The 14714-nt window shown below is 42.4% G+C and overlaps 1 protein-coding gene across 4 annotated transcripts in view; it reads right to left on the reverse strand.

Annotated features, from left to right (window-relative positions):
* Positions 1 to 14714, reverse strand: part of BAZ2A (bromodomain adjacent to zinc finger domain 2A) — an 84836-nt gene that overhangs the window by 21273 nt on the left and 48849 nt on the right. For all 4 annotated transcript variants that reach the window (XM_083169237.1, XM_083169238.1, XM_083169240.1 and 1 more), the window contains exons 5-12: positions 10548 to 10757; positions 9905 to 10072; positions 8939 to 8999; positions 7690 to 7798; positions 6533 to 6634; positions 5672 to 5879; positions 4594 to 4655; positions 1024 to 1068 (exon numbers count right to left, since the gene is read on the reverse strand). In XM_083169237.1, the coding sequence (XP_083025363.1) occupies positions 1024 to 1068; positions 4594 to 4655; positions 5672 to 5879; positions 6533 to 6634; positions 7690 to 7798; positions 8939 to 8999; positions 9905 to 10072; positions 10548 to 10757 (965 nt within the window). The remainder of the gene's footprint in view (positions 1 to 1023; positions 1069 to 4593; positions 4656 to 5671; positions 5880 to 6532; positions 6635 to 7689; positions 7799 to 8938; positions 9000 to 9904; positions 10073 to 10547; positions 10758 to 14714) is intronic.

Below are 14714 nucleotides of genomic sequence, written 5' to 3' on the forward strand. Positions count from 1 at the left end.
AAAAAAACTTTTTTGGTTTAAACCAAATTTTTCCATTAACAATAAAAATGCAAACCTGTTTAATGCAATAATAATGTGAAACATTGCTATGTATGAGAAACCTTGAGCAACTAGGTTTACTGCTTTTAACATTAACAATCCAAGGTGATTAGTCTTTGATATGATTTATTTACAATTTTTCAATAAAACCAAAATTTTAGACTAAACATAATTAAAACATGCAAAAAGTACTTTTCAGAGAAACACACAAACACAAAAAAGGAGTTAAGCATCAGCACTGGATATGTCACTTGCATTAAACAATTTGAATAAAAACGCTAGTTTTGATGCCTAAAAAATCTTTCTACACTAGCTGAAGATGATTTTTTGCAGAAGTTGTTCAATAATGGGAAATACGTTAGGATAAACTTTTTCAAATGTGCTTTTATTGGCTCATCCATCATTCATAAGATGACACTTGCAACACCACGGATACATTGAAAAAGGAATCCTGGAATGGTGGTGCACTTTTGCCTGGAACTTCACAATTAATGGTAGGAGAAAAAAACTTATATTTTGAGCTTGCAAACATCATGTCCAAATTTCTTCTAGTCTTCACTTAGTTGAAGTTAAATAGGATCGAAGGTTTTGAATTGAAGCCAACATGAAGATTAAACCATTAGGTGTTTCTCTGTGTATTGCCTGTTAAATTGTATTGGCGTTGTTTACTCTTTAAGATTTTGAGTGTTAACTGTTTTTTTTTCTGTCCAATGGAATGTTGGGGGGAAAAGCTTGATTCTAGGAAGATTTAGCACCTCTTATTTGATTCACCTCCCTATATCTTTGTTGTATGTGATTTTCTGCATTGGTTCAGCTTACTTTGATAAAGGCAACAAGAATGTGGAATAATACCAGTCTTTTTTGTAATAATTTTTTTGTAAGAAGTCAGTGTTGTGCCTGTAGTCGCAGCAATTAGCATCCCTCTGTGGCTACCGGACCAGGACAGTGATTACTAAATCCTACTGCTTTGGTAGCAATACTCACTTTCAGTTTCTTTGCTGCCTCTTGTTTGGCTTCCTGACTTCTGGCCTTAAGAAGAAAACAGACAAGTCTTCTGTTAACACCCATAGAGGAAAAATACATTTTGCTGTATGCATTGAAGTTTGCAGGAGATTTAAATTTATGGCAATAATCACGTAGCCCATTGCTTGCTATTGTTTTCAAATACAGCAGTCTGTGAAATCACTGTGAAATCACTTCTGATTCTTGTGTTAGCAAATCAAAGCATCATAGTCTACAGCCTACATCTTTACCTCTAGTTATCTCAGCCTGGATCTATGAACCTTGAAAAGGTTTACCAGATCTAGCTGCAAGAATAAGGAATATTTGTATTATGGACCATACAGGCAATAAACCGCTCATCATACATATAACAAAAAAGAGCAAGTCATAACAGATGCACAGATAAATATTTGTTCTAATATCTATAAGAAATTCCTAGAGGGGAACCTCCATATATAGAGGCCTGCATCTCCCTACAAGCATAATAAAGTTTAATGTGAAGTACAAAAACTTAATTTGTTGCAATATCCAAGAAAAAGCAAAAAAAAAAAAACCCGTAGGTCTGCATCTGTTAGCAATTACTCTAATCTGGGCTTAGGTTTTTCAGGGTAAATGCACAGTGATTGTACAGGTTATGGCACAGGAATCGTGCATAAGCCCCCCAAGAGTTCAAGTAGAACATCTGCCAAAGCAAGTACACACCAGGACGACAAGGGTCCGATCCCATCAATCTAGATCCAATTCCGACCGATTGGATGTAGATTGTGTGGCGATTGGGCCCTTTTCATTCCTGGTGTGGACCGATACCGATCCGATGGCGGGCCCGCGGGTCGGTCGTTCTTCAGATCCTACCTTCTGCAGGTAGGATCTGAAGAACGACCATACTCCCGGGTGCGGGTCGCCATCGGATCGGACCCGCTCACGGTGCACATAGTGAGCGGGTCGTGCCCCCCCGCATCATCGTGAGCGGGTTGACAGAAACACTGACAACCTGCATCGTGAGCGGGTCGTCCTGGTGTGTACCCCACATATAAAACCTTGATAAGTTAGTGAGGACTATTATTTATCAACAATTTCTTATATAGCGCACACATATTGTGTAGCACTTTACAGAGAATATTTGAACATTCACATCAGTCCCTGCCCCAGTGGAGCTTACAATCTATATTCCCTACCACATGTACATGCACACACAGACATTCTAGGGGTCATTTTGTTGGGAGCCAATTAACCTATCAGTATAGTTTGGATTGTGGGAGGAAACCGGAGTACCCGGAGGAAACCCACGCAAGCACAGGGAGAATATACAAACTCTGCACAGTTAAGACCATGGTGGGAATCTAACCCATGACCTCAGTGAATGCAGTGAGGCAGTAATGCTAACCATTACACCATCCGTACTGCCCCAAGGTGTTTACAAATTGTTCTGAAGCCTGACACAGGTATTCAGACACTGTTATGTACATAGGTATAAGAAACAACAGACCACAACAACAACAGACCAATGTCTACCAAGAACAGGATAAGCCCCAGCATGCAAGATGCAATTCTAATATAGTGCTGATCATATCATGCAGCACTGTGCAGGGAATATGCAACTATTCAGTTTCTGCCCATTGGAGATTAGGATCTATATTCACTACTATGCACATAAAAGATAAAACCCAATTTTATGAGAAACCAATGGATACAGCAGCATCTACTGAATTAAGAGGAACCAGGGCATCTAGTTTCCCGCAACACAGGGAAAATATACAAACTCCACATGGACAGGGCACTGGTTGGAGTAATCATCATGATGGGCACCCTGCATGGCAGCAATGCTAGATTATCAGATTCCTCTCACACGGGAAATTATAAACCATGTAATAATAATTACACAACAGCAACAAATCATGGAGGGGCGGCAGTGTCCCCTAGATGGACTATGAGGAATAGATTTTACGGAGAGTCCAAACCCCAATTTCCTTCCCTTTTATCCATCTAGGGGACACTGCTGTACTTACACATAGAATTTCACATGGCAAGCTAAGGAGGGGTGAGGAATGTCCAGATAGATCTTTACATCCAAAGCTGGCATCTCCCGTACCAAATGACAGAAACTATAACACTTTGCGAAGGTGTGCACAGGACACGGTTGCTGCCCTGCACTGCTGCTCCATGATGAACCACTCCGGACGCTCCAATAGCATCCAGCAATTGTTACTAACACTGAATTATAGGCGTACTACGGTTTCTAAATGGCACTTATAGCTTATCTAAGCCATTACCGCATTAGATATAAAGGTTTTTTAATTCCGATTTTATGAGTCAGTGTTTTAGGTGTTGGATTAACGGCCGGTATATACACACTTTGTACAAGTGTATTATTAATAAATATAAATTTTCGAGATCCAAAATGTGTTGTTTAAAGTTCTAATTGTTGTTCATATTTGTTCAAAGGGTTGAATGTCCCTTTTTAAGACAGCAGCATATTGGACCAGTGCTCAGTCACCCACATAATATGTACATAATGGGCTCGGTTTAAACCACAAATATAAATGTAACAGGAAACCTTCCTAAAACATGGCAGAAATAATAGCAAAAATGTACCAATTGAGCTAGAACACAAAATATGCAATTAACACATTTACTTAAGTCTATGGAATTAATTTAACGACTTAAGATAACGGAGGCTTCCTTGAGCTGGCATATGATGACAGCATGATGAAAGACAATCATGGAACCCAACTGTCCACTAGCTTGGCTAACAACACAAAAGCAGACAGGAGTTCTTCTACGCTGCTTGTCCTGAAGGATCATGGACATAGTTGCATCGTAACGTGAAACTGCATAGGCAAGACTGTAGTTCCAGAAGAGTTGACGCATTTATTTATGTTCTCCTTATCAAGTGGCTCCAGGGAAATTAAAGTTAACACAAAGAGTCTGATTCAGCCCCTATCGCTGAAGTGATTTTTGACCTTCTGCGCATGCGCAAGCCCCGATACTGAAATCACATGGATCGCAGTCTCAGAGCCAGCAGGGGATGGTGAGGAATCGGCCGGAGGGCAGCAACGCTGCATTTTCTGTGAATGTCCTGGATGCTGCAGGCATATCCGTACCGCCCCGGCTGCTGCATGACCTCACGCGTACCCACTGATGCCGGAAACATGGCTGGCCTAGCTTCACAACTATGCTGGACAGTGCTCACACTGAAGTTCTGTGCCTGCAAAATTTTGCAGGGTCCGGGGAGGCCTTGCCCTTTGCTGGGTGCCTTCCCGGCAGCCTAACGCCGACAGTTTTGCAAAAGTCTGAATCAGGCCCAAAGTATCGGCCCTATTGACAGTGCCTGTCAATAGGGCTAAGAATGGTAACCCTACCATTAAAATAGAGTAAGGTTCTGTGGCTGGATCCACAGCTTATAGTTTCTCGTGGGTGAAGACTTTACTACCAGAATAATCAGTTACACATATCCAAGTGCAGTTGTCACCTCTTCAAGCATAAAAAATGAGACTGTATGACAGGTGGTCACAATGATATGGCTCACTGCGAGCAGTAGTTATATAGACTGACCTTCCTTCTCATTTTCTTCCTCAGCTTACTCAGCTGCACTTTTTCTACATCACTAAGAATATCTAGAAAAACAGAAGAGACCAAAACCATATTACAACCACTCTCATAAGAAAAAGCACGGTACTTGTTTCCTAGCACGGCCACAATCGCGGGCATCGGGTGTAATTTTTAGTGGTCTGCGACGCGACCGACGCGATGCCCCCGATTTCCCATTGAAAAAAGTCAAAATCGCGTCGGTCGCGTCGCAGGCGGCTAAAAAAGGCTTAAATGGTCCAGACGCGATGCCCCCGATTTCCCATAGGAAACAATGTTAAATGCCTCAATTTACCCAAATCATCATAGGGAACAATGGTAAATGGGCCAGAAACCCCCCAAAACACCCCTGAACAGTGAAATGTCCCCCCAAAAGTAGTTTACGCCACCCCACGATCAACGTGAACCCGAAGCGTGGCGAGCGCAGCGAGCCCCGCGAGGGGACGCGGATACCTTCACAGGTAAACGCGTCCCTTCGCGGGCTTCACAGGTATCCGCGTCCGCTCGCCACGCTTCGTGCTCGCTGCACTCGCCACACTATTCTATTCTCAACTCCACGCCGACGTGGATAGTGGGGGTATGAAAAGGTCAGAGGACGCGTACCGCTGCGCTCGCCACGCTTCGGGTTCACGTTGATCGTGGGGTGGCGTAAACTACTTTTGGTGGGACATTTCACTGTTCAGGGGTGTTTTGGGGGGTTTTTGGCCCATTTACCATTGTTCCCTATGATGATTTGGGTAAATTGAGGCATTTAACATAGTTTCCTATGGGAAATCAGGGGCATCGCTTGTAAATTGAGGCATTTAACATTGTTTCCTATGGGAAATCGCGGGCATCGCGTCGGTACCATCGCACCCGATTTTTTACTAACGATGCCCACGATCATGATCGGTGTGGCCGTGCTAGGAAACAAGTACCAAAAGCACATGCATCTATGTGTACAAGTATATCTGATGCAATACGGCATGTACAGTCAGTAGTTACATAGTCATGCCATGAATTACTACAGCATGAAACAGTAGCTGGGAACAGGAGCCCCCCATACCTTGGTTTTCCAACTTCCTCAAGAGTTTAGCATCTGGTTTGCTCAGCAGATCAATCATCTTTACTTTTGGAGGTCGACCCCGCCCACGTTTAACCTTATTTTCCTTTGCTTTAGCCTTCTCCATATTTCGAGGACGCCCCCTCTTCCCTGTAATGGCCATAATACGGGAGGGGATTTCCTCACAGTTTAGTAGCACCCACTGCAGACCCTGGAGCAGAGATTGTGACAATATCAGTTACATGCAAGAATTGCCTACATGGTTATTTTATTGATTTTTACAAGCCGCGTATATATACACATGGCTCAAAATGCTGACTTATATTTTTGTACACAGATATCTAATTATGAGTGACAATGGCTTTATTTGTGCTGTCTATGTCAGACTTGTCTTCATATGCACAATATAATATAGTTAATTGGATAGGAACCTATATTAAAGAATACAAATGGATGAGTAAGGGTTTGTGCAAAGTACCTAGTACTGTGGCAGAACATATCTGCGATCGCCAACAGCTTAGTGAAGGACTCAGTTATCACACATGACTATACATCCAATGTTAGCGACAAGATAAGTGCACCATACAGTATATTATGTAAAGCGCTGCGTAATATGTATGCGCTATATAAGAAACTTAATTAATAAATAATATTAACTATTCAATAGAAAGCTTAAACTGTAATACGTAAATAAGCACAAATGGTAAACTCCAGAAAGCTTAAACTGTAATACGTAAATAAGCACAAATGGTAAACTCCAGAAAGCTTAAACTGTAATACGTAAATAAGCACAAATGGTAAACTCCAGAAAGCTTAAACTGTAATATGTAAATAAGCACAAATGGTAAACTCCAGAAAGCTTACATCTGGTGTGTGGCGTTCCTCATAAAAGTCTCCAACAGGCATCCTGGGGCTGAAACTGAAGTGTTCCCTTCGCACGTAAGGACCAGAGTTTTTAGAAAGGTACTAATCAGAGGAAAATGAGAAACAGAAAAATAAAATATTAGAATTTACTGAACACGTCAGTAGGAACATGGCATTTCTAGAACTATGCTTTACATAGTATGCTAATAATAGGGCTGATGCAGAGTAAAACATGTCAGTTTAGAGCAGTGGTAGCCAACTCCAGTCCTCGAGAGCTACATCCAGACAACCTTGCACAGGTGCACTCATTACTCACTGACACATTTTAAAAGATCCACAGGTGGAGCTAATTACTTCACTTGTAATTCTGTGAGGAGATCTGGAAAACATTAACTGTTGGTAGCTCTCGAGGACTGGAGTTGGCTATCCCAGGTTTAGAGAATGAGACTTTTACGTTTCGCTCAGTAGACAAGAGAATGCAACAGGGAGGAATTCTGGTGTTACACAACTCTCTTGCACCAGTGATAGAGCTGCTACCAGCACACACGGATAATGATAAGCGTATGGATATAGACTGTTGTATTGATGACCACTGTGCTGCACAGAGATGAAAATACTCCTTTCGTTCTGAAGAGTGAAACGAAATAACCCAATTCAACATGCTCTCCCTGCTCTGCGTTTTCACTGTGAGCTCATAGGGCCTTTCTGCTCCCAGATAATTCACATGGTGATCAAAATGAAGGGCTTGTTCAAGAGAGGAAATTCCTTTGTCTACCCAGAATAAGTAATTGTCCTAATAGTGGTGTATTTAATTGGTGTCAATGTTTTGCCTACTCCAAAAATCTGCACTTTTCGCTGTTTTTTTTAGGATAAATTTCAAATTCGCCCTATTCAATTAAAGTGACGCTTTTTCGCCAAGGCAAATAATCAGCACGGGCAAAAAAATGTGGATAGGCAAATCCATGCGTTTCCACCCATTTTTGGTCATATTTCAACCATGCCTATACATCCCAAAAAAAGTTAGAAAAAGCATGGGCGAAAAGGGACTAAAAAACGGTTGAGAATGCCCTCAATTGAATTCAATAGTGGTAAAAGAATTGATTACCCCTCTTTAGTGTGTTATGGCAAAAAATTTAGAAGTTGACATGCTGGATTACCTTGATGACCTCAGGAAACTGTTTCATTCTTTTTCCACAAGGAGCATAGTACCAGGTTTCCCCTTGCCAGCGGTGGTTACCTTTCTTTATCCGTACTTCTCGCTTCCACCTATATAAAAGGAGGCCCCAAATACAAGGTTCCCGTGAAATATTTATTGCTACATATTGTACAATACTTAAATCTTAATTTACAATAGAACAGTTTGTGTTGATCCATTCACTACTTTTGAAGTCTTTAACCAAAATGATTCTACCACGCAGATAAAATCAGTAGATCTTTTACAAATAGATGATGCAAAAGAGTGAAGATAGGAGAACCAAGATGATAGGTACGCTTTTTATTCTATGACCATTCACTACTTTTGAATTCAAGGTCACCAGTGTCAGCCAATAAAAAGGGAATTTTTTTTTCTAAGTCTGATGAACTTATGGTGGTAGCATAGAGGATAATCATCGGACAGATATATCAATTTGGTGTTCCAAGACCACTACAAGGTCATTATATTCATTCACCCAAAGTAAGCAAACTGCATGCCTTATACAGCCTAAAACAGGTATGCATACTTGAACAATGAAAGCTAGATTAGCGATGTATACCTTCTGAAGATAGGGGAGACTGCTCAATTAATAGCAAATATCACTAGATCAACCTGACTGTCCTATATCTTAAGTTGGGAAAACCACCATCGGTCCCTTGGACTAGCCAAAGTGGTTGCAAAACCAAAAGAACAAAATAAAATTCTACACCATTACAAATCAATAAGTACACGCTTGCTTCTTTTGTCAGATGTTGGGAGACTCTATAACCATTATACATAATATTATTTTAAATCAGGGGTAGCCAACTTCAGTCCTTGGGCGTTACCAACAGCTCACATATTCCAGAACACCTAGGTCAGGGCTGGGCAATTGCGGCCCTCCAGATGTTGATGAACTACACATCCCAGCATGCCTTGCATCAGTTTCAGCATGGCCACATAGCAAAAGTAATGCAAAGCATCCTGGGATGTGTAGTTCATCAACATCTGGAGGACCGCAATTGCCCAGCCCTGACCTAGGTGGTGCACGGGTACATTAATTACTTCACATGCGATTATGTGAGGATACCTGGAATACGTTTACTGATGGTAGCTCTGGAGGACTGGAGTTGGCTGTCCGTGCTTTAAATAATACCTATGGCTTAAAGTCCCCTTTTGCTAAATGAATTGAGCATCCACTCTTACATACTTGGGCACATTGGCATACTTACCCATGAAGGAGCGGGTGACGCACCTCTTCTGGAGTTGCTACCCTCCTCCGACCATGACCACCTGAAGGAAGAAGGCACTTGTCATTTCTTCACAATTTGTAATGAAAACGTTCACATAGTGCAAGGCTAGCAATAGTGGATGACCGCGTTCTTCCTAAGATTTACCGCACATTTATTATTATAAATTTAGGAGTACACGGATTGTGATACTAATCTACACTGAAAATACTGAAGACTTCCACCTCTATACACATTACATTGGTACAATTGATTTGTCATGCTATAAAAAAAAAAAAAGGACAGGTGTTTGTTCTGGGTCCCAAGAACATACAGAAAGCTGAGATTCTGAGAAGTTCACCTGACGCTCAAAAATCCAATCAGTCGGTCAATAATAGGACTGCAGTAGAGTGAGGAACTGTATACCTTTGTGCCTACAGGATACCAGTCTACATGACCATAATCAGAGAATGAGTTAGCCGGTTCCAGTGACCCAAGCTACACATTTTAGTGCGATCTCCAGCTACATTGGGGGAGATGTATCAAACCTTTAGAGAGAGAGATAAAGTGTAGAAGCCGTTGACAGCTAGACAAAAGCTTTAAACAAACTATGCTAATGGCAAATTCTCCGGTTTCTCTCCCTCTCTGAAGACTTGCTACAGCTCCTCTATCGGCCCTTATTTCCTGTCGATAGAGATACCCTAATACGCAATGGTTTAAATCATTGTAAGATAGAGACCCCACGTGCTGTACATCCCTGTACTTAATGCATGCCTATACTACAGAAAAGGAAATAACCCTAAGTAAAACCCTCCATCTTAATATAACACTCAGACACAGAGCCAAGCCAGGGTCAATCTCAAGACATCATTTAACAATGAACCACACTGAACTGTAAAACATTTCTATGGCCATCAGCAATTGGTTATAATGCAGCAAGATTGAGGAGGCCATTGGCTCCAATTTTACCCTTTACTTCGCCAGGCTCCAGGTCTTCCTCCTCAGGTTCAGGGGCAACACTGGGCACCGGGGTCACGTTTTCAGTGTACGCTTCAGCCGACAAGTTGCTCTCCAATGCAATGCTGGGTTCCTCCGTTCGACTTCCCTCTGGACTTTCGTCTACCTCAGACAGATTATCTGTAAACATGATCTATGCTTAGCACATTCACACACCTAAGAATCCTTTACAGTACAGCGACACATGCATGGTCATGAGGAATTAACGGCATAGGTCATATATTAGAAACTATGGCTCTACCTAGGAGGTCAGTTCCAGAGAAAACATTTGTTTTGAGAATTGGGTGTTTTCTAGGTATCCAAAAGGTAAGTGCAAAAAGCTAGTTTTAGTATTTCACAATTCCGGCTAGACAATTTTACTCATTATAATGACCATAATGATGTTTACCTTATATAGGAAAATAAAATTTTTATTTGAATTTATATAACAAATGTGAGCATGATATTTTGCACATCCCTCACAGAGTTGTTGGCACTCAAAGGGTTAATGTTGTTTCTAAGCGTCCCTGAAATTGAATGCAACACGAGTTGGCGAGGGAGCCAATACCCCCATTCGGTCAGCCCAGTAGCAAAGTAATGAATTGCCTATAAGCACCTTGTATTACAGAGTCGCCCAATTCAGGAGAAACAGAAGCGGGATTGAAGGAGTGAGAATCCTTGCCTTCTTCAATCACAAGTGGATAGGCGGCAGTGCTGGAATATGAATGACATTCCAAACTTGACGATTGATCCAGGGGACTCCTGTCCTTCTCTTGGGATTCCATTTCCGTTTCCTCAAGATCATAGAGCGCATTGCTGGCTGACTCTATTAGTAACAGAGTAAGAGGTAGAACAATAACATGGTTATACATAGGCACCAAAGGAAGAAAGTTTCCCCAAATCATACATCCCAGCATATTTAGATTATAGAAATAGTGACGAGAGGGGGGAAAGTAAGGGACTAAAGGCGGCCATCCACTAGTGCAGTAATGGCTAACCGTGACACTCCAGCTGTTGTTGAACTACACATCCCAGCATGCCCTGCATCAGTGTTAGCATGGCCAAATAGTAAAACTGCAGCAGGGCATGCTGGGATGTGTAATTCAATAACAGCTGGAGTGTCAAGGTTAGCCATCACTGCACTAGTGCGGTATGGCCACTTTTTATGCGATTCTGACAGATCGCATGAAAAGTGATACAGGTTGCCACTTTGAATGTCAACATATTGTATGTCCATACTCAGAGAATGTTGACCTGCTAATTGTAGGTACAAGAATGGCAAATGTTATATATTGGTCACACACACACACACACACACACACACACACACACACACACACATTATAGGCACATGAGTTCCCAGCCTGTGAAAATGACGGAACATCATAACAGTAATTTCAGCGCTGACGGCTGAACAGAAAGGCTTGAATTGCTCCATTAGAAGCCATGTATTAGCCGTATGCACGCAAAACCCTTGAATTCCCCCATAGGAGGTTAGCCTTTTATTATATAGAACGGTAAATTGCCAGACTATACACAGTACATCACATAGGAACTGAAGCAGCAATGTTGAACAAATCTCCAGGTGAGCACAGTAATACAGTAGGTTAATGTTTATCTCAAGAAATGCTTAAAAGGTTTCCATATATTCACGCATATCCCAAGTGCCCGAATGCAAGTCTAAATTGGCCGCACATAATACCACATCGGGCCCTGATCCCACAGGGCATACAGTGTGTGTTTGGACATGTTTCATTGTTTTCCACCAGCCCTGTTCCACATCTGAGCGTTCGCTATCAGAGATTAGTTACATGATATAACAAAATAGACATTTCATTATTTTTGGTACAGAACTAAAAAGAGCTATCATGTAAAATGGGAGGCCTGGACTGGACATTGGAATACATTTATAACAGTAGAAAAATGCCCTGTTTGCATAGCAGTAAATGTGCTTGTGCATACTCACTCTGTAATTGGGTGTGGTATGCGGCCCCAGGATCCCGACAGTCATTATACAGACATCGGAATCCCGACTGCCGGTACTCCGACAGGGAGATAAGCGCAGAGCAGGCCCTTGCAGGCTCGGGGGCTCGCTGTACTCACCACAGGTTCTATTCTCTCTCTATGGGGGTCGTCGCCCGCCACAAAGGAGAATAGCCCCTATTAGTCAGGATCCCGATATCCATGTCACGACAGTTGGAATCCCGACTGTCCAGACGTCATCAGGCACCCCTGTAATCTGAGTTGCATGCACCATTGCATACATAAATCTACATTATAGCTGCAAGAATAAATTTCAAACCATTTATCTCGTATTATGCAATTGTAAAATGTACATCTTGTAGCCAACATATTCTAGGCGCTGTGTAGAACAAACTACGGTACTTGTGTATTATAGCGGCGCCCATCGCATCGCATACCAAAAGGCATAAGATGGTATGCGATGCGATATCGCGTGATGTTGTACAATGTCATACAATTTTAAAATTGTATGACATTGTATATGGCATACAATGCGATGCGATTAAAAATTGTATAAGCACCCAAATGGGTGCTTACAATGTTAAATGCACCCCCACGCCACCCCCCCCACTATAAATGTGAACCCAAAGCGTGGCGAGCGCAGCGAGGGGCGGCGGTACGCGTCCTACGACCTTTTTCATACCCCCACTATCCACGTCGGCGTGGAGTTGAGAATATAAAGTGTGGCGAGCGCAGCGTGCCACCGAGCCCGAAGCGAGGGGACGAGGATACCTGTGAAGCCCGCGAGGGGACGCGGATACCTGTGAAGGTATCCGCGTCCGCTCGCCACGCTTCAGGCTCGGTGGCTCGCCACACTTTATAGTCTCAACTCCACGCCGACGTGGATAGTGGGGGTATGAAAAGGTCTTAGGACGCGTACCGCTGCCCCTCACCACACTTCGGGTTCACGTTTATAGTGGGGGGGTGGCGTGGGGGTGCATTTAACATTGTAAGCACCCATTTGGGTGCTTAAAAGCACCCTTTAGGGTGCTTATATAATTTTTCATCGTATAGGGGGCAAAAATCGCGTTGCATCGCATGCCATCTGGTGTATGGCATGCGATGCGATAAAAACATTGTACAACCAACATCGGGGGCGCCGCTTTAATACACAAGTACCCAAACTAAAGTTACAGTACACACAGGGCATGATTCTGGACCAGTGTCATTATTTTTTCTTTTTTCACAGTGGGTACCAGAAGCGCACATGGTCCGTACACACAGGGCAACTTGTACAGCTGAGCAATCTAGTTAGCAGATTGCACAGCACACATCGCTGGCTAGATCGCCCATACAAACATTGCAATATGTGCTGTGCGATCTGTGCTAACCAGTGCTTTCTTTAGCATCTATCTAGATCTTGACTGCATGTGCTAAAGATCTGAGCCAGCAATGGAGAAGTGCAGGTCCACGCATTGCCACCGCTAAAGGGCATACACACTGAGTGATCCATGCTTCATTTCTAAGCGATCTAGACAGATCACTTATGTAGAGAAGAAATTGAATAATTCCTTGGGCGCAAAAAGGTTGGAACAAAAATAAAATCATCACATAAAAAGCATCAAGATAAAGTGCAATTAATGACATGAATGAATCCCTCTCACCCAGTGACGGTGGTGGAGCCACAGATGGTAAAAGCAGAGTGTCCCCAAAAAAGATCCACCCTGCAGGCTCCACAGGCTTAGCACTGGGCTGGGTCCTTAGGTAGTAGCAGCAGTCCTGGGCCCAGGACTCAATTTCTTCTCTACCAGTTCTCATTGGGGTGTCCTGGAAAACACCCAGAATCCTTCCAGGGCTGCATTGAGGGGTGCGCAGGGAGACCCAGTTCACCTACCAAACTTCCAGATCACTTATGTAGCCCATACACTTATGACATATTGTATGCAATCATTAGATTTCGACCACATCTGTTCAATAAATCAAATGATTGTAAGCACATTTTAGGGAGCATGCGTCGCGATGCACGGGTCCGCCGGTCAAATGTTGTGTTGATAGTATGTGCTGCACATAATATCTATCGAATTGCAGGAGCGATTGCATTTGGTTTTAACCACATGCGATCACTCTAATGCAATATGCAGGTGGGGGCAGAGGGAATGCTTTTGCAGCCTTGCGAATTAACCAGAATAACCCCCTTAGTCTGTAATTACTCACCTTCAGAAGCATTGTCTTGTCCATCAGCAGCGCTGTGTAGTGTGTGTGTGTGTGTGTGTGACCCCCCCCTTGTGCGAGTGTCATCCATATCTACCAGTAGTACCAAAGAAACAAATTGGACCAGTATATATTTTTTTATTTCTCACAGTGGGTACCAGAAACGTACATGCCTACGGAAATCCAAAATTGGGCGTGGGATTTATATATATATATATATATATATATATATATATTTTTTTTTTAAACTGGGTGGAGAAAACCCTCATTAAATTTCCTTTTTCCTGTTTTTGGGTGCCGCAACCATATTAGTATATAGGACTATGAACTTCCCCAAGATTCTATGTTTTAATAGCCAATAACAGTGTTATTTATTTACTGAGTGAGAAAAAGGGTCTGCAATTGAATAGCCCTGGGCATTAAAGCCAAAGGCTACCATCCTTTTCCATCCAGTAAATTAGCGAGGCTAATTTAATTCCCCTTTAATGACTTTATTAAGAGTTCACATTTGATAACACATTCGGTAACGATGTAATCGCTTATATTTGTATAATGAAGTCACATAAGCTATGTTCCATGATTCAGAGCAGAAATGTCAGTGCAGACAGAA

Source organism: Crinia signifera, chromosome 2 (genome assembly GCF_055691185.1).
Source record: "Crinia signifera chromosome 2, ASM5569118v1, whole genome shotgun sequence".
In the NCBI taxonomy this organism is placed as follows: domain Eukaryota; kingdom Metazoa; phylum Chordata; class Amphibia; order Anura; family Myobatrachidae; genus Crinia; species Crinia signifera.